Source organism: Hylaeus volcanicus, chromosome 8 (genome assembly GCF_026283585.1).
Source record: "Hylaeus volcanicus isolate JK05 chromosome 8, UHH_iyHylVolc1.0_haploid, whole genome shotgun sequence".
Lineage (NCBI taxonomy): Eukaryota > Metazoa > Arthropoda > Insecta > Hymenoptera > Colletidae > Hylaeus > Hylaeus volcanicus.
Window position 1 is genome coordinate 12,812,049 of NC_071983.1, and position 23,327 is coordinate 12,835,375.

Here is a 23,327-nt window from a genome sequence, read left to right on the forward strand (position 1 = left end):
AGCATAGAAATTTAACAATTTAGGAGTTTAGGAATCCGAAAAATTAGGAGTTGCAGAACATAGAAACTTAGGGATGTAGAAGAAGTAAAATTTCAAAATTTTTAAATGTAGGTATCAAGTTAATTCGATATTCGGAAATGTTTAAGTTGGAAAATTGAGGTAAAGATTTCTAAATTCTAAAATTTAAATTTTAGAAACTTACAAATCTATGTATTTAGAAAATTATAAAATTACAAATCCAAGAAAATGTCTAGATGACAAAATTAATTGACATTCTCGTCCTGTCGTTGTTACTGGTATCGAAAAATGATCTTTTGTTTAGGAAACACATTCGCGTTGCAACCGGAAGTTCGGTAAAGGACAATGTCGGAGGGCTGCACAAGCTGCAGGGGTGCAAACTATGCAGGCACCGCGCTGCAGTTAGGCTCGACTTCCGGTGGCGGGACCGGAACCGGGTCCTCCGCATCTGGAACTTCCTGCACGACCACGAGAAGGGTACAAGTACGCGCGAAAGTGTTGTACGGATCCGGCAAGGCTATTGCCAGCTTACAAGCACAAGAGAAAGCTGCCAGGCACTGAAAGGTAAATACAACTTACGTTTAGCATTGTACATACGCGATAGCCACTAACTATTGCACGGATCAATACATTAATTTATTTAACGACTATTGTATACGTAGGTACACGTTCGAATAATAATCTAATCATTACTATGAAACCGTTAGCCAAATGTAGTTGAATTTGACATTTGAATTTGGAAATGAGACAATATTGTGGAGGATTATTTTCAATTCAGCAATGCTTATACTAAATCAAATGAAATTAGTTTCGTTATATACCGCACATGATGATGAAATTATATATAACATCCTCTGAAACAATAGATTATTTTTAAAGAGTAGCAACTATGATTGAAAAGCAATGGCTATCTCAATTACTTTTGTTGTCTAAAAATTTTCCAAAGTTTACTTGATTCTACATACTTGTTATATGAATTATTAATTTCATGGTTTCCTGTTTTCCTATATATTATCGTAAAGTCCTAAATTCTAAGTTCCTAAGGTCTTGAACACTTACACTTGATTCTCCAACTTCTAAATGTCTGAATATCTAATCAATTGTTTTATTCTGCAAGAGGATGTAATTAATCGCAATTAAACGGGAAAGAAGGTATTGTTCATATATACGCCAAAACATATTTTGTTATTAATATAAGAAAATCGTAAAACTCCTTTTGGAAAGCTCTTTATAACATCCAAGAAAGTATCTGTCACTTCTCGTTTGCTATCTTTGAACAAATGTAATCACGGATAAGCGTACTTGAATAAAAATTAATTATTACGTATACGTATTACGTTGAATAAAAGTTTATTATTACAGAATTGCACAAATATTTATTACTGTATTAAGCTGCACAACAATATAAACATTTTATACCTACTTTTATTTGATTATTTTTGGAAGCCGATATGAACAAACAAAAGAAAGATACTTTCCTGAATCTTATATATTTATACTTGGTCATTTAAATATTGCCGTTATATTTGCTATAATTTGCGTTATAATACTGGTAAAAAATAATTACTATATAGTGCGAATGTGACCCCGAAATCTATCCTATGACTAAAAGGAAATCGATATCAAAAGACAGTATTTGCTTACGACGCCATGCAATACTGGGTAATTAAATCTCAGTTTTCATAACGAAATGAAATATATAGCAGTGCTAATAAAAATAATAGAAATCAATATAGTAATAAATAACATATAAATGTGAGCTATTCTCAATTGAAGAAATAAAAAGATTTTCGATTATAAAATATCCCTTTATAATTTACTAAAACATGTACAATGGTTCAACTACCAAGAAAATTATGTTTATAAAATTATTTGTCAATTAGTTGTTATTTTTATAGTTAATAAAAATCTATAAGAACAGCTTAATTTTTAATTAAATAAATAAAACACAAATTACTCGTTTACTGTTTTATTACGAATGAAAAATCTCTTTATTTAGTACGAAGGGGAGTATTCTGCAAAATGAGTCAAGGCCTATCAACGTGCCAGAAAAATAATCGCATATACATTTTTCAACGTCATTCACAGTTAGCTAATCGGCCTTGAGCGAACAAAACATTTGTCAAAGATCCAGTATCTATGTCCTCTTTAAGACCAAACTTTCCTCCCGACCAAACACACGGAGATCGTCGAGAGAGGCGATCGTCGCAGGCGAAGAATACCATCAACCACGAATTATCATAGCACAGGCTCGATTTCTATCCAAACGACCATTCTAAGTATTAGTGATTTGTACTCCATTCCTTCCAACAGTAATCGTGTACAAATCTCCTCGAGGCGCCGAATTAAAACACACCGTCTTTCCGTCTCTCTGATGGAATGGCTCTCAGTCTCTCTTAGGTGCTCATTATGCGCGTCCTCTCATCGCGGAGCAGTAGATCGTGGAAGCTACGGTCGAAATCAAAGAGGTGACGCCCGGAGGGCAGCCGAGTAACAGTAAAAATCTGAGAAAAAGGTGCACGACCGAGCCGATCGGGCAAAAAGCGCTAAAAAACAACGTCCTGCATCCTTCAACGCGGATAAGACCGGTCGACCAGCCATCGCGAGGCTTAGTACTTGGTGAACCGTCCTCGAGCAGACCGCATGTCGCGGGTTACTCATTCCTTGGGCCTGCGGTGTTCTTTCACGGGGGTAGAAACGTGGCATCGCTCGGAGGAAGCCTCCTCTAGCCATGCAACCTTCTATTTTGTGAGTTTATGGCTTTTTATTCTACTCTTCGTCCCTCCAACGAGACACGTGGGTGTTTGGTAACAGGAGAAATGACCCGACAGGTGGATGTTGCAAAGTATACATGTATATTACGGTTAAATCTATGTTACGCGCCCCCCCCAAATGCGTTGCAAATACGTTAGAAAATATTTTTGAACAATTTTGAGCTCACAATTTTAACACTAACAAGTGCCTCAAATCTTCGAAAGTTTTAAATGGAAAATACATGAATTTTGTTGAATCAGTTACTTCTTTTTCTTGAACTCCTATAAAAATCGATGAAACGATTTGAAATTTGCCAGTGTTATTACTTAGAATAATAGGAAGAAGCCTTAAAAATTTCAAATGTTTATCTTAACCATTTCCTTATATATCAACCTAGTAAATACGAAGCTACCTGTGCTAAAGTAGCTTTTTCATTCGGTTACCTTTTATTTTACAACTCCTGTAAAAATTGATGAAACAATTTGCAATTTGCCAGTGTTATTACTTAGAATAATAGGAAGAAGCCTTAAAAATTTCAAATGTTTATCTTAACCATTTCCTTATATATCAACCTAGTAAATACGAAGCTATATTATCTACTTAAAATATTGTTCTAATATTATCTTAAGTGTTTCAGATATAAATTGTTGTTGAAAGAAGAATTTTGATGTACTAAATTTTTGAATTACTTACAATAGAATTTTTGTTTGTGCGAAACATAAAAAAGAAATATCACTTTATAGAGAATGACGAAACGAATCTTTTTTTATATTTACAGTTTATCCATACGACATTCAGTTTCAGAGATAAAAATTGAAAACTAAGAAGACCTTCCTCTTGAAATTCAATTTTTGCAACGAACTTCTAACTTTTAATTTTTATTTTCGAAACAAAGCATCCTGTAAATAAACTGTAAATATAAAAATGTTTCGTTTTGCCATTCTCTATAGTGTGATATATATTTTTTTTTTATTGTACGACTGTTGCTTTTTTTTCTTTTAAACAAGAGCAACAATTATCATGGAGGCTTTATTAAAAAAAATTAATTATATCATGTATTTTGTCCCTCTAGACCAAATAAATAGTGTAAAAACATTCTTTTGGTAGCTTCATTGACTGATGAGATATTTAACTATTTCGACTTAAACGAAACACCCTGCATTATTGACAACCACTGTTAAATTGATATTATAGAAACTTCACAAAACCAGCAATCTTCATTACTTTCGTCGTCTTTGGCATGAAGCTCTAGTGGGAAATATTGGTCAGCAAAAAAAAAACATTAATTTCTGTAAATGTCTTTTTAAAAGATATCGTAGGATGACAATCGTTTCTTCGTGAGTGAGGGTGAAGAACAAATATACATTTATATGTGCGTACATGTAGGTATACTCAGTGTCAATAAGTAATTCCTTACAAGACTTGCAAGTTGTTTTATTTGAGTTTCTTTGATATTTAAAATATTGAAGATATTAATGTAACCTGCCCCTAACGTGGGATCTAGGTTATGCACAAAGGAAATAATTTCGTTACTTGCCAGCATCCCACAATGAGTTGTCCCGTTACACCTCTCGACATTCCAAATAAAGGAATCGTGTTACTCGGTCGTAGTACTTGCTTCGTTTCGTTATTCGCCCCCCTCCCCCTTCAATCGTTAAGAAGGTTACCATCTATAGATCATATGAAAAAACTACGCAAAACGTTTTTTATCCCCTTTCTTGCGCGAATTTTACTTTATTTCTCGAAAAAGGGAGTCAGGGAATAGTCGTAGGTAAGAATATAATACTACCAACTACGGGAAATTTCATATTAAATGTGTTACAAAATTAAAGGTTGTAGGCCTTATAGAACTTTATAATTTTTATTTTCTTCTAATGAAAGTTAAAATCTAGTTGTAATTTAGCACTAAACGTACCGACGTTTTATATACAGGGTGTCTACGTATAAGTTCGGACATAAGCAGGGGTGTCAATTCTACAACAAATTTCCAACAAAAAATTACTCTTAGACACATTTTCTTTGTGTCGCCTTATTCTCGAATATTTTCACTTTTAATATTTTTTGGCTAATATGTACTCTTTTAATAGAGTACTCTTGGTACATTTACTTGTGAGTGACTATCTTTAATTTTCATATCGGATTCCTAGAATCATGATTGCACCTTTCTTTCACGTTGCAACGATTTCTTATCTTATCTATGAATTTCTTCCGCATTACTCGTTAATGAATTGTGGTTTCTTCGGATAGAACTTGCTTGTCTAAATAGAAATTTATCTTATCTTGCAAATGCAGTGGAGACAATCGGAAATACGTTTTAACCTTATGATCAAGGCTGTTATATGTACAATCCTAAACATTACTGAATTCGTTGTAACTGAATAATTTTAATTTAATTATACATAATTTTGTTAACACTGTATTCGAATTATGCGACTGATGAATATTTACTTCGATTAGCTGAATTAAATAGAATTAAGGGGTTACGCCACTTTGATCGTTTTAAAAAATCGAATTCTTTTTTGCTTAGAGTAATCTCTAAACATACGAAAATGATATGTCGTTAATTAGAAATCGATATCGAAAGTATACTGGCAGTTTTGAGCTCTAGACGTAGATGCACGCATAATCGCAACGGAAATCTTAAACGCGTTTTTCTAGAAACAGCATTTTCACAATCGGTGGGCACTCTAGCTTCGCCAATTTTCAATCAATTCTCGAACCTACTCCATTCTTTAAAATTCTAGATGAAGGACACGTCATGTATCTACACCATTTTAATCTGCACAAGTAGTACACAAATACAATTTTCTATAAAACAGATCGTTTCCAAGCCTTTCTCTATCCATTGAAATTCTAAATTAAAAACACGCCACAGAATTCCGTACAATTTTCACGAATCTGGTCGATTAATTGCCAAGATAAAAGAACGCTGTAGAACTTCATTGCATGGCGATGTATCAGTATTCATAAGGGGTAATTGAGTGGAAAACTTCGATAACGGGTATTTGCATATTACGAATGCGAGCGTACGCATCGGTGATCGATGATCTAGTTTGATCCCATCGTGACGGGAATCGCAATGCGTCACGGAGCGGTATCGTTGATCGAGACGGTTTCTCTCGCGATTGGTGCAATTAAATGCGACTAACGCGACGGAATGCAAATGCACCGGTTGCACGTGCTGCGATAAACGGTACTCGGCGTGCGCGGGAACGTGCCATTCATGACGCTTCGTTGTTACGAATTCCGTGGAGATGTTCATTTTTCTTCATCTTACGATATTGTAAAAGTTTCCTAACAGGGAGATACGTCTGTCAGTGTAGTCATAGCAGAAATTTAAGAAAATACTCTTATATTTTTGGTATAAAAATTAATTTTTGTTTATATTCTTGTCGTTCGACGGAGCATGTCAGTCTAGACGGTCAAAATCAAGGTCATTCTTCAGAATTTTTATTTCTAAGAATACTTAAGTAGATTACTTAAGAACTGGGCGTGGGCACACTATAAAGTACAGGGTGTCAAGAAATTATGTGTAAAGGCCATTGCAGCCGGATTCTACTCTGGATCGGCGAAGATCTGTTTAAAAAGTTTGGTGCAAAATTGACCATGATCGTCATTTTGAAGGTTGAATTTTTTTTTGACTGCATCGTGTTCCACTCATCGAGAGTGTTAAACTTGTAAAAAGAACCATGGATCGGAATTTAACCGTTATTTGGAAAATTTATTTAAAGTTTACTTATATTTATAATACTTAATTAATTAAATAATACTTAATTAATTTATACTATATTTATTTCAAATGTAAAATATAAGTAAACTTTAAATAAATTTTCCAAATAACGGTTAAATTCCGATCCATGGTTCTTTTTACAAGTATATATTACATGTCGTATTATAACCGAATGTTTAGATAACGCATATTAGCGCTCATTTTCGCGGCAGACTAATAGAATAGAATAGTGCGCGCTGTTAAAAGGTGGCGCCACAGCCGACCGGTTAAAACTTTAAAACAGTACGATTATTTCTTAATCGTGCTCATAATCACCATCTATTTTCCTTCCTTAACTCTCAGAAATCTAACACACGGCATCATTTTTCAGTATCCTCTTCGCCCTGTTTTCCTCCACGCTGTCGGAACCAACCATAAACCATGGAACACTCAATGCAACGAAAAGTCCAACCGGAGAACCTTCGCCCACGTCGCTTCACAGATACAACAACCCCATGCACAATCCATTAAGCAGAAAGAACGAGGACGACCTCAGACCCATTGAAACGCTATTAATCCCAGAAGATCCGAGTCGATACGCGGAGATCTTGAACCACGTGAGAAAAGTGCTCGAGCCAGCTACGACTGAGTCGAATCGCACGATTTCGAAGGTCGATTTCGCCGCGAAGAGGGTTGCAATTCAAGAAACAACAAGCTGGGATCTCGAGAAGGAGCAGCAACTCTCGAGGGAGGCGTCAGGAAACTCGGGAAATACCAGTAGAGAAACACTCGCAGAGGAAGCGTCTTCTAAGGACGCTAAGGATGAATTTTTGAAGCTGAAAGGTCTTCGGGAGGGAGACAGGGATTCTAGTTTCGCGGGTAACGAGGAGAAATATTTGCTGAGAAATTCGGGGGAAGTTTCGTCGCGAATTTCCACGGAGAATAATGGAGATCAAGCAGAGCCGCTGGGAAGCGAGAATCTTCGCAACGAAGAGAAAACTATACCAGACGAGGAGGATCTGTTGGAGGCTGCTAATTTCGGGCTGGAGGCCATGAGGAATTTGTACTTCGTTACGGAGCCCACGCTGTACTCGATGGGTGAGTCTTCTTGAGCTAAATATTTCTAATCGGTGGAGAAATAAAACAGTTGTAAAAATTAACCCTTTGCGGTCGTATGTCTACTAGGGCTGTTCAAGTATCCGAAAAAATCAAGCCGAGTTGGACTCGGCTCGAAGTCACGAGCCAAGTCGAGTACTTGAAAAAACCGAGTAGCTTGAATCTTTCAAGCTACTCGAAAGAAACCAAGTAACTTGAATCTTTCAAGCTACCCGAATAGAATCGAGCGGTCCGAACAAACCGAGCGGCCCGAAAGAACTGGGCAACTCGAATGGTTTCAACTTGAAATATAACGACATTGTCTATGCTCAACTACCAGAACTTGTTTACCATTCTTACCAGATGAATGAAAAGATCGTTAGTAATTATATTAAGTTGTACAAGAATATATGAACCAGTGGGTGAAATATTTACATGTGAAATTGTTCAAAGACAAATATATTGAATATTGTTATTTTTTCTGTAACAGATTGTAATAAATACCAAATAGTCAAAAATACTTGGTAGAATTCCAAATAACATGTTACAAATTGTGTTTAAGTGTAATTAGGCATTCTGGTGTCTTAGAATATTTCAAAAACAATACTTCAAAATGGCAAGAAAAATGTTACCAAAAGATACCACGTGATGGAGAAGTATAAAATATAATTTGTTTAAAAATTAAAAATATTTTAGTTACGATTAGTTACTATTTCTAAGCCTAGTTACGACTTCTAAAAAGAAACTATTAGCAATACAATATCTAAGTTCCATTAGTTACAACATCCATTTCGGCTCAATTAACCCTTTGATTAAGAATGGCGCATATATGTATACGCCCTCGAGAAATGAGCTCAGAGAAATGTATATATTACATTTGTTGAATTAATTTTTTTTAAATATCAGCTTATAGGGGATGATGAGATGAAACTTTTTTCATATTTACAGTTTATTCATAGGGCGCTTAATTTCGAAACTAAAACTTGAAAAGTGAAAGGTTCGTTGCGAAACTTGAGTTTCAGGAAAAACGTCTTTCAATTTTTCAATTTTTATCTCTGAAATTAAACGTCGTATGAATAAACTGCAAACATAAAAAAGTTTCGTTCTGTCATTTCCTAGAAGCTGATATTTTTTTTAAACGCACACCTCTGCGCCTCTTATAGTTAGAATTTCCATCAATGATCGTCCCGAGCGGTCAAAGGGTTAAGGGAGGTGTGAAAATAATTTCACAAGACTAAACTTTAAAAAATATGAGGAAGATAGGAATGCAAAGTTTTAACATTCCACGATAGGTCTTTATCTCGACTCTGATAACCCTGCAAAGTACGTGGCAGCATTCAACGATCAGACTGAGGAGGCAAGAACACTCGCGCAGTATGGATTCGCTGTACTTCAAGGTGCAACCATGTTCAAGAAAAAGTAAGCACCATCGCTCTCCTAGTTCTCAGTACTACTTTCTGAGACTCTATGCTTGATTTCTGAATTTCCTTTCTTCCTGTTCCGAAGATTTCCAGACGTTACGACGGACTTACTTCTATCTCGACGAAGTCAAAGCAATCCATTGGAACGTCACTGTCCAAACAGAGGAGTTCCCAACTGTCCAACCGCCAGTTTAAGATACAGGACGTCCGATGGAAGCTGCAACAACCTTCAGAATCTCTGGTGGGGCTCTGCCATGTCTCCTATGCAAAGGTGATTTACGATGAATTCTTTCTTTTGTTGATTGAGGCAGAGGAACGACGACTCAAGACAGTTGTTCTGTTAAAATCCGAGTTGTTGATTCGACCTCCGAATCCGAGGTTCGGAATATATGAAGGATCATTTATCATTAAAATGTTATAGGGTTTTTCTATTTATACAGGGTGTTCGAAAAAAGCATTCAATATTTATACGGTGTATAGGGCACACTGTACCGAGTAAAAAAGCTTTAATAAACATAGGTCCAAAAGTCAACCGTTTCTGAGATATAAACATTTTTGTTTGCTAGTATCATGATTGACTTACTTGCTTCCATCGCATGCGATGTTTATATCAGTGTTTATAAATTGCGTTCTGAATGTTTATACCTACTTGCTCAACTTGTTCAGTGACGCTCATTAATACACTCTTATTGGAAAGCTAGATTTATTAATTTTTTAACAAGGTTTTTAACTAAACTTCGCTTGATCGTTATTTGACTAAATGCGAATCATACGAGCCTACTTCGATTTAAATTGACCACCCCAGATTAATAAAAAACAATATCAAGATTTTGTAATTTTAACAGAGACTCTTATGAAACATACAGATTTTCACGCGAATTGTTTCAATTTAAATCAAAATGCAATTTAGGAACTTGCTGAAAATTTGATATGTTATTAAAACCGATATTATAAACCATTTAAAACAAACAAAAAAATAGCAATTATTAACCGCGTCGTTACTGAGATGTAATTAAATAAAATTTGAAACTGAACAAGTAGAGAAATTGCGCAGTAACATTCAGCAATGTTGCCACAATCATTTCTCTGGTATTAAAAATTTATGTGTAGACGTACGTATTGATATGTTATAGACATGTATGAGAGCAGTAAGACTGTTCTTTTACGAACGTTTCAATCAGGTTGTCCCGAAAGTTTCTTTCGTTTTATTAATAATTAATATATACACAATATTTTATGTTTTATGTTACATTACTGAATTGTGTACGATTCATTTCGCTTCATTACTGTTACAGCATCAATGTCTAAGAAATTAGATTGTCTATTTATATAAACACTGGCACAGAAAATAATTGAATGCAACTCACGAAAGAAACTTTTGGGACAACCTAATAATTATACTTTTGGGGACCCTTCCATCGACATCGTGATAAAGAAGGTGATATTTACGATATTTTTTCGAGGAAAGTATACATCTGCAAACTATACGTCTACAGATGTCTGTAGGGTCTGTTCGAGAGTATAATAAACTCTTTTTTATTAATATTACCCGAATAGCGCATTTTACAGGTGGCACTCAATCAGCAGCTGCAAATGAAAAAATTCTAAGCGGTGGACACAAAATCTCGACGTAGAATCATTTATATTAAAAAAAACTAATCAAATACTTAAAATTTATGTCAATGGTTATCGCACTACCTACAATTATAAATTTCGAAACGAGCATTTTCGTTTCATTCACTGACGACAGCCATTGATGTAAGTTTTAAGGACTTTGTTGGTTTTTTTAATTCAAATAATCCTGCATTGAAATATCGTGTCCACCGTTTAGGCTTCTTTCATTTGCAGCTGTTGACTGAGTTCCATCTATGAAATGCATTATTCGAATAATATTAATAAAAAAATTTGTTGTACTCTCAAATACTTTTTGAATAAATCTAGAACACTTTGTTTACTTTATGTTGTATACTTTCCCCGGAAAAATATCGTAAATATCACATTTTTTCACAGTTTTCGTGGGGGGTCCTCATAAACGCGACTCCAAGATTACTAAAGGTCTACGTATTGGCCTGAATTTTGTTCAGATTCTTGCCACCTGTGTATCACGATGGAATCCAAAGTGTCAGAAGATCGGTTATCGGAAGACCGCTTCCGAGTGCACGACAAGTGACCGCCGTGATTCACGAAGATAAGGACATACCTCTAGCATCTGTCACGCACATGCTAATGCAGTGGGGACAGTTCGTCGATCACGATTTAACAGGTAAATTATTTCTTTCAAGGTGCCGACACAAAAATTAAGGGCTTACACCATTTCACCATCCTGAATTTTCAGGGTTTCTCAAGAATTTTTATTGAAACGATAACAAGATTTTATTCACGTTGAAGTACATTAATGTATTGCATTATTATTGTGTTGGATAAAGTGTACTTTTTTGAATTCCAAATTTGTTAATATTTACAGTATATCATATTTTATGTAACGAAAAGATACAAAAAGTAACGAGAAGAATTTTAATGAATGGAGAAAGTTTGAGAATATCCCCTTTCGTAGCAATTATTTTTCTGTACTTTTTATGTAGATTATAATTTCAATTTAATTTAAGAATTTAATAAAGAAAATTTGTATTTATTCCGATGGGATTGGTTGGATAAATTGTACTTTTGAAATTACAAATTTGTTAATATTAACAGTATATCATATTTTAAGTAACGAAAAGATGTGGCTAGAATGATTTGTCATCCTCTTAGAAAAAATACATATTTGCTAAATTATACTTTTAGTATAATTAAATATTAACAGTTCTGATCAAATAAAATGAATAGACTGTAATTTTTGTTTTTGAAAGGCAAGGGATAGTCTTACCTATTTGTTAGCGTGTTAGTGCAACAGAAATGATAAATAATAAAATCTTTTATTAATAGATGAATTGTTTATTCGTATCATATGACGAAGCTTAAATCCACTTCCTTTGCGACCTTTCTAGACCTTGATATAGCGTATTAAAAAAAGAACTGAATTGGAAAAAATATAGGCCATACATAAAATGTCACAAACGCAAACGGATACTTCAGAAAAAATAGTGAGAAAATCAAATAACAACAAAAGTTCAAAAGAAATATGTGTAAATGCAAAAAATGTGAAAATATATAGTAAATAAGTTACTTGGAAAAAATTAAAGCTTTTCTATGGTAACATTATAATTCTCATTTTCGTGTATGAAATCGAATGTCCATAACCTTAGAAGCAATATATAGAAATATATACATTGCCTTATTCTGATTAGGTGGTTAACTTTTGCTGTTATTATGTTTCTTTCCGCCTTGAATTATAATTTCAGCCACCAGAGAGTTAACTTTTCCAGCTACGATTGTTTTATCTAAAATTTGGAAAATATGTTATTATCAGTTAAGCACGTTTAAAGCAGAATTTGCTAGAACAGTCGTCCTGTACGATCCATTATTACACTTAAGTGGAAACGCCATCTTCTTGCCGCCTAAATTTCCGACACTATATCATCGAGGGGTTACACCACCTTGCCCACCCGAATTTTCAGGCTTTTTCAAGAATTTTTATCGAGGCAATAACAAGCTTTTATGTATATTGAAGTACATTAATGTATTGCATAATGGAGGCTTGTCGGACGAGTTAGTGGACTGCCTAAAAAATAAATGATTTTGCGGTGGGCACGATAAACTCAAACCAAATTCAAGCTAGAACAGTAAACGTTACGAAGACAAATAAGTTGCTACAAGTAACTGCCCTAAATTCTATTTATTTTCCTCGTTTTTTACAAAACCATTTTGCACTCTCGTCAGCTACTGGCCAGAGCAGGGGCTTCAATGGCACCATACCACAATGCTGTCTGAACTTCGGCACCGGTTTCCAGCCGCCGGAATTTATGGTAACTGTTAATCCAAAAAACGACGGCAATCAACCTCTGACATGACCCAGCAGTATTTTATGACACGAAAACGCATTCTCACAGCATCCTGAATGCCTGCCGATAGCCGTGAACGTCCAAGACAGTTTCTTCGGTCCCCTGGGCGTGCAGTGTTTAGAATTCATACGAAGCGGTTCAGCCCCCAACGAAGACTGCAAATTCGGCCCCAGGGAGCAGTTAACCCAAGTGACCAGTTACTTAGACGCGTCCACCGTCTACAGCAGCAACGCCTTTCAAACCGACAGTTTACGATTATTTCGGAACGGTGAGACATCATTTATCTGATAGGAGATTAGAAGCCACGAGCCTGCCGAGTGATAACCCTGTCTAGAAGCTTAAGTGGGTATCCTGAATTAGGAGGTCTAAAAAAAGCGGTTTTTCGTGAATTTTGTCAGGATGGAGAAAAATAATTCATTCTGTCGAACTTTTTATCCTGTTTTCGTACATATTTGAATAGTTCGTACAAATTTTTTCATATAAAATATTCAAATTGAGTCGACTGCGACGCACATTTGTAGAGCACCTCACAATTAAAACCTCCTATCGGCGGAAAAAAAGCAGGTCGTAATTTTGGTTTGACACAAAAAAACCAAAAGAAATGTTCATTTTCATACATTTCTCTTCTATGTGAACGGGCGCATGACTTTTGAAACGCTCCTCGTGTTAATAAAAATCATATTTTGTTGTATTCTCAAATATTTTGTGAATAAATGACAAACACTGTTGTTACGTCATGTTGTGTACTTTTCTCAGAAAACAAAATCGTTAATATCAGATTTTTTTTTCAAAATTTTGATAGAAGGGTCTCGTTACAGTTCCTCGCTCCTGCTAGATCCTGTCTACTGTTACGAATAGAGCAAACACGACATTTTCAGGTTTATTGCAATACGGGAAGATTCAGTCGCAAAGGCCAGTGTTGCCCAGACAGGATTCCGACATCTGCAGACGTGGATCGTTATCGACGAGCTGCTTCAGAGCGGGCGATGGTCGACTCGGTGAGCAACCAGCCCTCACGTCGCTCCACGTGGTATTCTTGAGGCTTCACAATAGGATAGCCACGAAACTTGCCGCTCTGAATCCGCGCTGGAGCGACGAGAAACTATTCCAGGAGTCTCGGAGAATCGTTGGCGCCATTATCCAGCACGTCACTTATCGGGAGTTTCTGCCGATTGTTCTCGGTAAATGTTACCTAATAGAATTAGAGTTGGTAGGCTCGATTTTACTAGCCAAGTACCATCGCGAAGAAGCCTCAGCGAATCAGGTGAGAAGTAACTGGACGAAATTTAAACGTTGTAGGTCCAGACGTGATGAAAATATTCAAACTCGAGGTGCTCAAGAAAGGCTACTACGATGGCTACGATCCCACGGTGAATCCAACCGTCGCCAATGGATTTTCTGCTGCTGCTTATCGCTTTGGTCACTCCCTGGTCCAGCACAGCTTCGTCCGATTCGATAGCAATCATCAACCCATCTTCAATAGTGAGTAGAAAGGGCGAGACATTTAATCCTTTGCACTCGAGAGGTGACTCTCGGTCACCGCTAGGTTTTACACAGTAAATCAACCAGCAATAATGTTTGTTTACGTTTCATTTCTTTGGAACTCGAAGTGTCAATAAAATTATTGTCAGTACAGTAAAGGTCAGTAAAAGGTCCAGTAAAATCTCAAATTAGTTTGCGATCACGAATCCGGCTACATCTTCAATGTCAATCTAAGCTTAGCATTCGAGTTACTGGTAGATACCAGAAAAAAAGGCCTCGAGTGCAAAGGATTAAAACGGGCAACCTGAATAATTCGCTCACTTTTAGCGATAGAAAATAAAGACGTCTGCCTAGCTAGCCCCATCACTTAAATAAAATTTCAGGAAAAAATTATAAATTCTCTTCAAATCCGTAAGAAAACAATTTTACGCTCGCTCCGTTTAATGCAAACAAATTTATTTAAATGGGGAAGCTGAGAAGGCTGCCAGTAAGCCTGCCAGTAAGCTGCCACATATTAATGATAAGCAATATCGGCAGAAAAACACGCAGGATTTATGCGCTAATTATGCGCTATCGTATAAAAGCAACTTCGATTTTTGCGCTTCATCCCCTAAGGCAGTGCTCCGCAACCTTTTATCTTTCACGGCATAACAATATTTTATTGATAATTTCGCGGCACACCGCAAGTAAATGCTTGTAAATACATAAATTACAATAATACGTATATGTTTTTTATTAAGTAAACAACACAATAAAATAGCTCTATGTATGTAAATATTGACTCTTATTTAAGTTTTATACATATAAAGTATGAAGTTTGAATTGTACAGCAACACGAGAACGAAAATGTATAGTTAAATATAAAGTTTGTTGTTTGGCATTTACTTATCCCCATTTAATCAAACTTAATTAACAAAAGTGCGTCGTCACACAGACACAAAAGTGTTGACGCTTGAGCATACATATAATGTATGGTAACTACATGTTTTTGTTTTGTGTATAATTTCAACTCATTGTCAGATAAATTACATATTGGCAAAAAATTAGAGGAGTATATGACTTAGAAAAATTTAAACTGATGTGGTGGTTAAAAAGGTTTTTTTATTCTCGACAAACCATCGCGGCACACCCAAGATCATTGGCGCACTAGTGTACCGTGGCACAGCGGTTGCGGAACTCTGCCCTAAGGGACTTCCCTCTTGGTGCAAATGCAAATTTTGTCTCGTAACTTGCTAATATTACTAAAATTTCATTATTCAACAGTACACGATTAATACTCGATTTACGCGCTATTATATTAACACTTTACCGACCGGTAACGATTCAAGATCCGATGCCCTTCTCACCGGCCGCTCGGCAGCATATCTTCCCTGGCACCGGGAATTGTATAAAAATACGAGAGCTCGCAGAGCAAAGCAACTTGTATCTCAATTCAAAATAACAAATACTTGCTAGTTACCATAGCAGTGATCGGTCGGTGAGCGTTGGAGACAAAAAGCCGATTAATCGGCTACCGGTCGGTAAAGTGTTAAAGTAACTCCAGAACACCCTATAAAATAGGAATATTATCTAGAGTGCCAACATCTTCTTGCAGACGTCACCATTCACAAGGAGTTCAGCAACCCCGCAAATCTCGAGACAGCAGGCTCGGTGGACCGTCTGCTCCTTGGGCTGATCAATCAGCCTTCCCAAAAAAGGGACGAGCACATAACCGAGGAGCTGACCAACCATCTCTTCCAAACTCCCAGGTTTCCGTTCGGAATGGACTTGGCCTCCATCAACATTCAGCGCGGCAGAGATCACGGAATCCCTCCCTATGTTCAGTGGCGAGTACCTTGCGGCCTATCGCCGGTAACGAGTTTCGAAGACCTGGAGAGAGTGATGACACCGTCCACAGCGAGAAAATTCAAGCTCGTCTACTCGTCCGTGGAGGACATCGACCTGTTCACGGCTGGACTCGCCGAGAAGTCTGTCACCGGTGGTTTGGTAGGTCCGACCTTCGCCTGCATCATCGGCCAACAATTTAGCAACCTCCGACGAGGCGACAGGTTCTGGTACGAAAACCCTGGACAGGAGAGCGGCTTCACTCCTGGTCAGCTGCAGCAACTCAGACGCGTCAGCTTGGCTCAGATACTTTGCACGACCGTGGACGACATCGAGACTATCCAACCCTTCGTCTTTCTCACCCAAGACACCCTGAGGAACCAGCGAGCGGCGTGCAACGATCCAACGATCGGGAAGCTGGACTTGGAATTCTGGGCCGAGAGGCCGTTGTCTGAACTCAGAGGCAGGGCCGGGCTCCTGAACATACTAAAGAGGAAACCTACGCCAGCCACCACTCCCAAACCCACCGCATCCGTCGTGGATCAGCACAAGATTATTTCTGTGAACACGAAGCCGTCGAAACCGAGCATCTACCAACACAACAAGATCGTTGTGAAAAGACCACTTGGCCATCCTGACAATGTCTCCATCGTCGTGCAAAATCACGCCGTCAACTCGCCTATCTACGTTAACGACGCTATTTACGGATCCAGCGTAAACCTGGATTCCCCTATGAAACAACAAGCCAACGTTCCCAAACCAATCTTCGACTACATCAGCAACAGACCTCCGAATTATGTACCTCCGAATTATGTACCTCCGAAACCGGTACCCACATCGTATCCATACGTGGCGCACGCATTCACGGGGCGTCCTTACACTCCGCTTGCTTACGACGATCCCAACAACCCGAATCCTTTGAGTCAAGGGTTCCAGCCCTGGTATCAGTCCAGCGACGTCGTCTTCGAGCGATACCCTGCGACCAGTCCCAGGCCGACTTTGTACACGTACTACACGAACTTTCAGAGACCAACGACTCAGACACATCACCAGGATGGATATTTGGCCAATCACGGTCCACAATATCAAGGATCTCATCCACCGCAGAGTTCCTGGCCCGGTCTCCAAGCACCAGCGGTTGGACAGCCGTCCAAACCCTCGTACGACACCCCGGAGAGTCAACAGTCGCATAATGGAAACTACGAAGTCGCCAATTGGCAGAAACTGCAACAACAACAGGATTTGATGAATCAATTGAACAACCCTGGCTCCTGGGGCCCGCAGGGCTACCGTACTCGACCTAGCAGTTTACCCATCGATCAGCTATCAAAGGATCCTGTCGATTGGAGCTCTCAAAATGATAGATACGGATCTGGTGGTAGACCATTCGTAGAAGTGAAGTTGCCCGAAAGGAACGAGCCCGCCACGAGCGTGTCTTCTTATCAGACAGATTTGGCCGACGAAGCTAACGATCGATATCATTCGAGTAAACCTCCTTATCATACGCAATCTAATAGCAGACCGATTCAGGCTGATCCAGATGGATGGTCAGTTATCCCAACTTATCAGAAACAATCTCAATCTACCGGCAGACCTTTTATCAGCCCAGCTGTTAATATTGACGATTACGACGATATTCGTTCGAAAGTTCCTTATGGGACTCCTTCTCTGATCGGTGAACTTAAGAACTCGGAATACCAAGGATCGAGTAGACCTTATACTCAGAGCGATAACGATGCTCCGTTTCATTCGACTCCTGTCGTTAAACCTGTGCAGATTTACGAAGCTACGAGTAAACCACTTCAAGATCAACTCGATGTCTCGTCCGGCGGTTCTCATCAGAGTCACCCACGACCGATACCATCGAAGGTACATAGCGTCACTATCGTAACGGAGAGAGTGGAAACGTCGAATCAAACGAGCTACGAGATCGATGAAATACAGGACGAAGTCACCAGCGAAATTCCAAAGCCACTGGAGTCTCGGGTTAGCGACCATAGACAGGTGATCAGAAGACATGGGCAATACTACTACGACAAGAACGTGTTGTATCGATACCCTGATAAGATGGAGGATCTGGTTACGACGCATAGATACCATTCGATACAAAACGACGTCGCGCAAAGACACAACACGGGTTTCGGGGAATCTGTTGACAAATCCGTTATCAAGGACTCCGTGGAGACCCTTCAAATTGATGAAGATGAAAGCGATACGATGATCACTGACGCAGCGAGTCAAAGGAGAAACGAAACGAGCGATAGTATGGAAGGCGACGACACGGACCACGATCTTCGCGAGGCTTTATCGGAAGAGACAACGACAAACAGGTATTTTTTATTACAGGATTACAGGATTTACAGGATTATATTCCCTGCGAGAGCGTGCAGAATGCTTGTCGTATAAAATAATTTTTGGACAAAAAATATTAAAACTCCGCTAAAATGTATGAAATAATTCCTATTTCCTTTACATTAAATTATATTAAATAACCCTTTCGGACGCGGCGCATAATTAAACATTTTTAGTTCCTGGTTGAGTCAGTTTTTGGTGGAAGCGGCGATATCGAATGCTGTTAATGTATATATGTATATTGTCTACGTGTAAATACTGTTTCAGTAGGTTCGGGATAGTATTTGGTGGCGATATTGAATTGTCTAAAGTGGATATAATAATCGCAATAATTTGAAGTAATATGTTTTGTTCCTTCGACTGAAAGTTAAACCAAGTTTGGTAATATAATTCAATGTAAAGGAAATAGAAATTTAATATATTATTTAATAAAATTTAATATATTATTTAATATTTTTTAATATAAAGGGAATGGGAATTATTTCATACTTCTTAGGGGAGTTTTAATATTTTTCGAAGTCGATCATATTTTTTTTTCAAACATTATTTTATTTCACACTTTTTAGTGGCAATCTATAACCAATAGGCTTCATACAGTAACAATAGTTATGAGCAATATATAGGGTGTCTCAAAAATGTTGGAGATCCTTGAAAGCGGTAGTTCGAGGGATGATTTGAAACAACTTTTTCGTTAGCGAAAAGGGTTCGTTAAGGAGATACATTTAAAATAAAAAAAATACATGTCGAATTGAGTAATTTTCCCCTTTTCGAAGTCGGTTAAAAAATACAATAGAGTTATCGTTTTCTTTTTCAGTTAACTTCTTCAACCCTCTATTCGAACATTCTGGCCAATCACTGACAAGCTATCACAATTTTTTTACCATATTCGAGTCCTCGAGAGCGATAAATCTTCTACAACGATAAAGTTTCTGACTCTAGTGTAACAGACAGATTCAAATTTACCGTCAAAAATGTAACAAATTGTTAATTTTCTACACGTGTATATCCAGATTTATTTTACCACATCATTAAGATTGCGATACCACTTCGGTACTATTCACGAGGAACGATTAGATCCTTATCTTAATTGGTGTGTACACGCATTACACACTTCTCGTCAATAAAGTTCAGCCGAACAGGCACGAGATTTTTTTGTTTGCGTTGTTCCAGTGAATCAGAATCGAATGAGGTTAATCTGTTATCTTTTCAATCGTCGCGAATCAGGATTAGTACTTCGTCTGTTAGTTTTCCTGAAACTTCTTTTGTGTTTTGAAATTGATTAGTATGGTTGAGATTAGGAGGTCACCACTGATAATTCGATTAAGTTTCATTGTTGAGAAATAAGCCTTTGTACAATGCTTCTTCATTGTTTAATCTTGCAAATTTGACGGTATATAACATTGTTATTAAGAAGCTTGTGTTCGAAACAGACGATCAATCAGCCTATACTGCCGATTGATAGTAACTCATTCTAATTGCAGTATGTATTAGGTTGTCCCAAAAGTTTCTTTCGTGAGTTGCATTCAATTATTTTCTATGCCAGTGTTTATATAAATAGACAATCTAATTTCTCAGACATTGATGCTGTAACAGTAATGAAGCGAAATGAATCGTACACAATTCAGTAATGTAACAGAAAACATACAATATTGTGCATATATTAATTATTAATAAAACGAAAGAAACTTCTGGGACAACCTAATAGTAAGCATCATTCCGTGTTATAGCACACAGGTTGTCCCATTTAAACCAGGCCACTTGAATATCTCTTTCTCTTATGATTCAGATATTTATTCAATCTTCTTGAGCAACATCATTGTAAACAGCCAATCCTTTTGACTACCGAATTCGATATTCGATTATCCAACATTATCGAATGCCGACAGATAGAATCTGAACGCATAGTGGGTGTAGAATGTATTCGTACACCGATCAATTTCCCAAAAAACTTTTGTGTAAAATTGTAGTTTTTTAACTTCTTTTTTATTAATCAATAATATTTTACATATTCTCGGAAATCTCTAAGATAGATACAGTCCAAACAACATTTAATAGTTAATATAATTTGTGAAATTAATAAAAAAATGCGAAAAGTGGATAAAAGTATAGAAGCAATAAGTATTTGTACGATTCTTATGACGAACCATTTACAGTAGAGTTTGTAACGTAAACACGTTAGTTTATTACTTCGTACGAATTAGAAAACATCAAATTTCCAGTAAAGTACTTTTAAAAATAGCTCTAATAGAGGAATTGAAGAAGATCCCACTTCGAATAACTAATAATTTAGTTAATTTAACGCTTAGAAGAGTTAAAATAATTATAAAATTAAAAGGAAATCCCACGAAGGAAGTATTATATACTAATAAATTAATGTAAATTCCTTTTTTTTTTAACGAAGTTTTAGAAATGAAACAGTTTTGCGAATACTTATTACTTCAATATTTCTATCGATTAATTATTGTTTTCTTGTTAATTTCGCAATTTATATAAACAGCTATGTTTTTTGTAATCTATCTATTCTAGAGATTTCCGAGAATATGTAGAATGTCATTGTTTATAAAAAATAAGTTAATAAATTATAATTTTACATAGTTTTTTTTGGAAATTGATCGGTGTACGAATACTTTCTACACCCACTATACTTCCAATAGAGATATTTCTAACCCGAAGATTTAAATAGCACCAACCGTAACAACTCAGCCCGTGTCTTTCAACATGGAAACAGTGTGTTTTTGTTCGTGTTTCCAGAGAGAGCAGTTGGTTGAACCCGCAAGAGGACTCGAGTTTGCCATCAGCTACGGAGGTGCCAAAAGTGCCATTTGATGACGCCACAGCTGCCAAGGAATTACCCAAGCCTCTTAAACTCAGACGTCACGCTTCCTGAGTCTCCTTTCTAGATTCCTCGACGATGTTTTGATTAGTGGCCACGTGGTTCAACATCATTAAGAATGCTCTTAACAGTTTATCTACCATTTGTAGACTTCTTAATTCCCGTGTTCACATCCTGAAATCTATCGACTGTATTGTTGATTGTCTACTTGTAGTCTTCGAATTGTGGAAACAAGCAAGGCTTTCGTATACCTAGTGACAATATGAAGTTAATGTTATTCTAGAATAACGTATACTAATGTAAAAAGTCCTTCTCGAAGGTTCTCTTCTAAGGCCTCCTCTACTCCCATGTAAACAGACCAATGGTTAAACTGTAGAGGTTTGCAACGAGAATTGCGCAACAGCGGAACGGTAGTATTTATTGTCCCTTAGAAGAGAGAGGATGTTCGCTGCGCGATAAGAGTCTATCGATAGTTCGTAAGATGCAATTATTTATGAAACAGACAACGCGCGCAGACAAATAGTCTCCGATTACACAATGACACGCTGTGCCAGCGCGTTTCTGAGGGGTCAGGTGGAACGTAGCCTAGTTTTCCGCCAATTTTAAACCGGCTCGCTATGCCTGGAACCACTCCGTACTATTTTCAGATGCAGTTCCCGAATCACTGCGTTTCATATGCCGCGCGTCGACACCGGTAATTTTAATTGCAGGTGTAACCATGACTGTTTCACCTCCCGCGTTCCCGAGAAGTCTCGTATAAAGTAAATCTCCTTAACACGTTGACCGCCACGTTCCTATGCAGACTTTTCGCTAAGGGACTAAACAAATTAATTCCGAGGCGTTGGGAAACATACATCTGAATAGAACTCATAGATAGAACTCGTCAATTTGATGTCACAAAAATAATTGGGTGCTACGACAAATGTTGGATTAATTTCTTCCAATCGCAGTGATTCTTATGTATTTCCAAAGGTCACAGCAAATAAGTATCAAGTAGACTGGAAAGTAATGTCGTTCCTTTTATATTAAATTCGAACCAATTTTTAATAAATTTCTATTTTTCGTAATTGTATAATCGTCCTTGTTATCGACAACCTTTTGCCATCTAGTGTCTAAATTTTCAATGCCAGATAAATAAAAATGAAACATAACATTAATTTGCAATCCACCTAATATTATGGCAAATGTTAGATTATGTAGTCTCCAATTGGTTCTAAAGTGTATGCATCATACAAATTTTTACGAATATCAGTCTGGAAGTTAACGTGTTAAGAGGCTTCCTACTTTCTTGTGTCAAAAAAATCGATTTTGTTCATGGGACAGATTCATAGGGATGAAAAGCACTCGGTAGTTTGTCTTTGTAAGCTAAATGTGTTGTATTCTTCGCAATAAAAATGAATTAAAAATGATATGTTATAGTTCTCCATCATGTGGTATCTTTCGGTAACTTTCTTTCTGCCATTCTGTAGTATTATTTTTTAACTATCTTAAGGATGTATGAGAGGTACAAACGGAGGCAAATATATATGAAATTTTAATTAATCGAATACCTTAGTAATTGCGACATTTAAATGAACAAATTTATAGTTATAAGCGCGTCTTTAACGTCAAGTTTCTAATTTAACACGAATTTTTATGTTTCTATTTAATTTCAGAATGAAATTCTTAATATTTTTAATCATTAATAAAAAAACCGTGAGTCCGCTCGATAGGATCAGATATTTCCTTTTCGAAATACAGCTAGGTTGGAAGTATGTCGTGTTAACCAAGTAGGAGGTTCAACAAGACAAGCTTTGGTTTAATTTAATTTAGTTTCTTCCCCAAAAGCCTTGAATTCATCTCAACGAAGTTATGGAACTTTGAAGTTTAACAATGTTTCAGTAGTATTCAAGAGATGT

The 23,327-nt window shown here is 37.0% G+C and overlaps 1 protein-coding gene across 2 annotated transcripts; it reads left to right on the top strand.

The window, feature by feature from the left end:
* Window positions 1-427: 427 nt before the first annotated feature.
* LOC128881001 (uncharacterized) lies at window positions 428-22,909 on the top strand. 2 transcript variants are annotated; one of them, XM_054131636.1, is made up of 11 exons: window positions 428-582; window positions 6,873-7,579; window positions 8,869-8,995; window positions 9,083-9,268; window positions 11,082-11,260; window positions 12,817-12,902; window positions 12,987-13,206; window positions 13,817-14,119; window positions 14,238-14,420; window positions 16,015-18,574; window positions 21,348-22,909. In XM_054131636.1, the coding sequence occupies exons 2-11, from the start codon at window positions 6,997-6,999 to the stop codon at window positions 21,481-21,483; spliced, it is 4,563 nt and encodes a 1,520-aa protein (XP_053987611.1). In that variant the 5' UTR covers window positions 428-582; window positions 6,873-6,996; the 3' UTR covers window positions 21,484-22,909. The 2 variants fall into 2 exon arrangements, with proteins under 2 accessions (XP_053987611.1, XP_053987610.1); XM_054131635.1 differs by lacking the exon at window positions 428-582 and adding an exon at window positions 2,549-2,766 and having other exon boundaries at window positions 21,348-22,908.
* Window positions 22,910-23,327: the final 418 nt, after the last annotated feature.

Excerpts from the sequence above, each read along its gene's own strand:
- LOC128881001 (XM_054131635.1), top strand. Across the intron at positions 7,580-8,868 it reads GCCCACGCTGTACTCGATGG|GTCTTTATCTCGACTCTGAT; the intron begins GTGAGTCTTCTT and ends ATTCCACGATAG. Across the intron at positions 13,207-13,816 it reads TTTACGATTATTTCGGAACG|GTTTATTGCAATACGGGAAG; the intron begins GTGAGACATCAT and ends CGACATTTTCAG.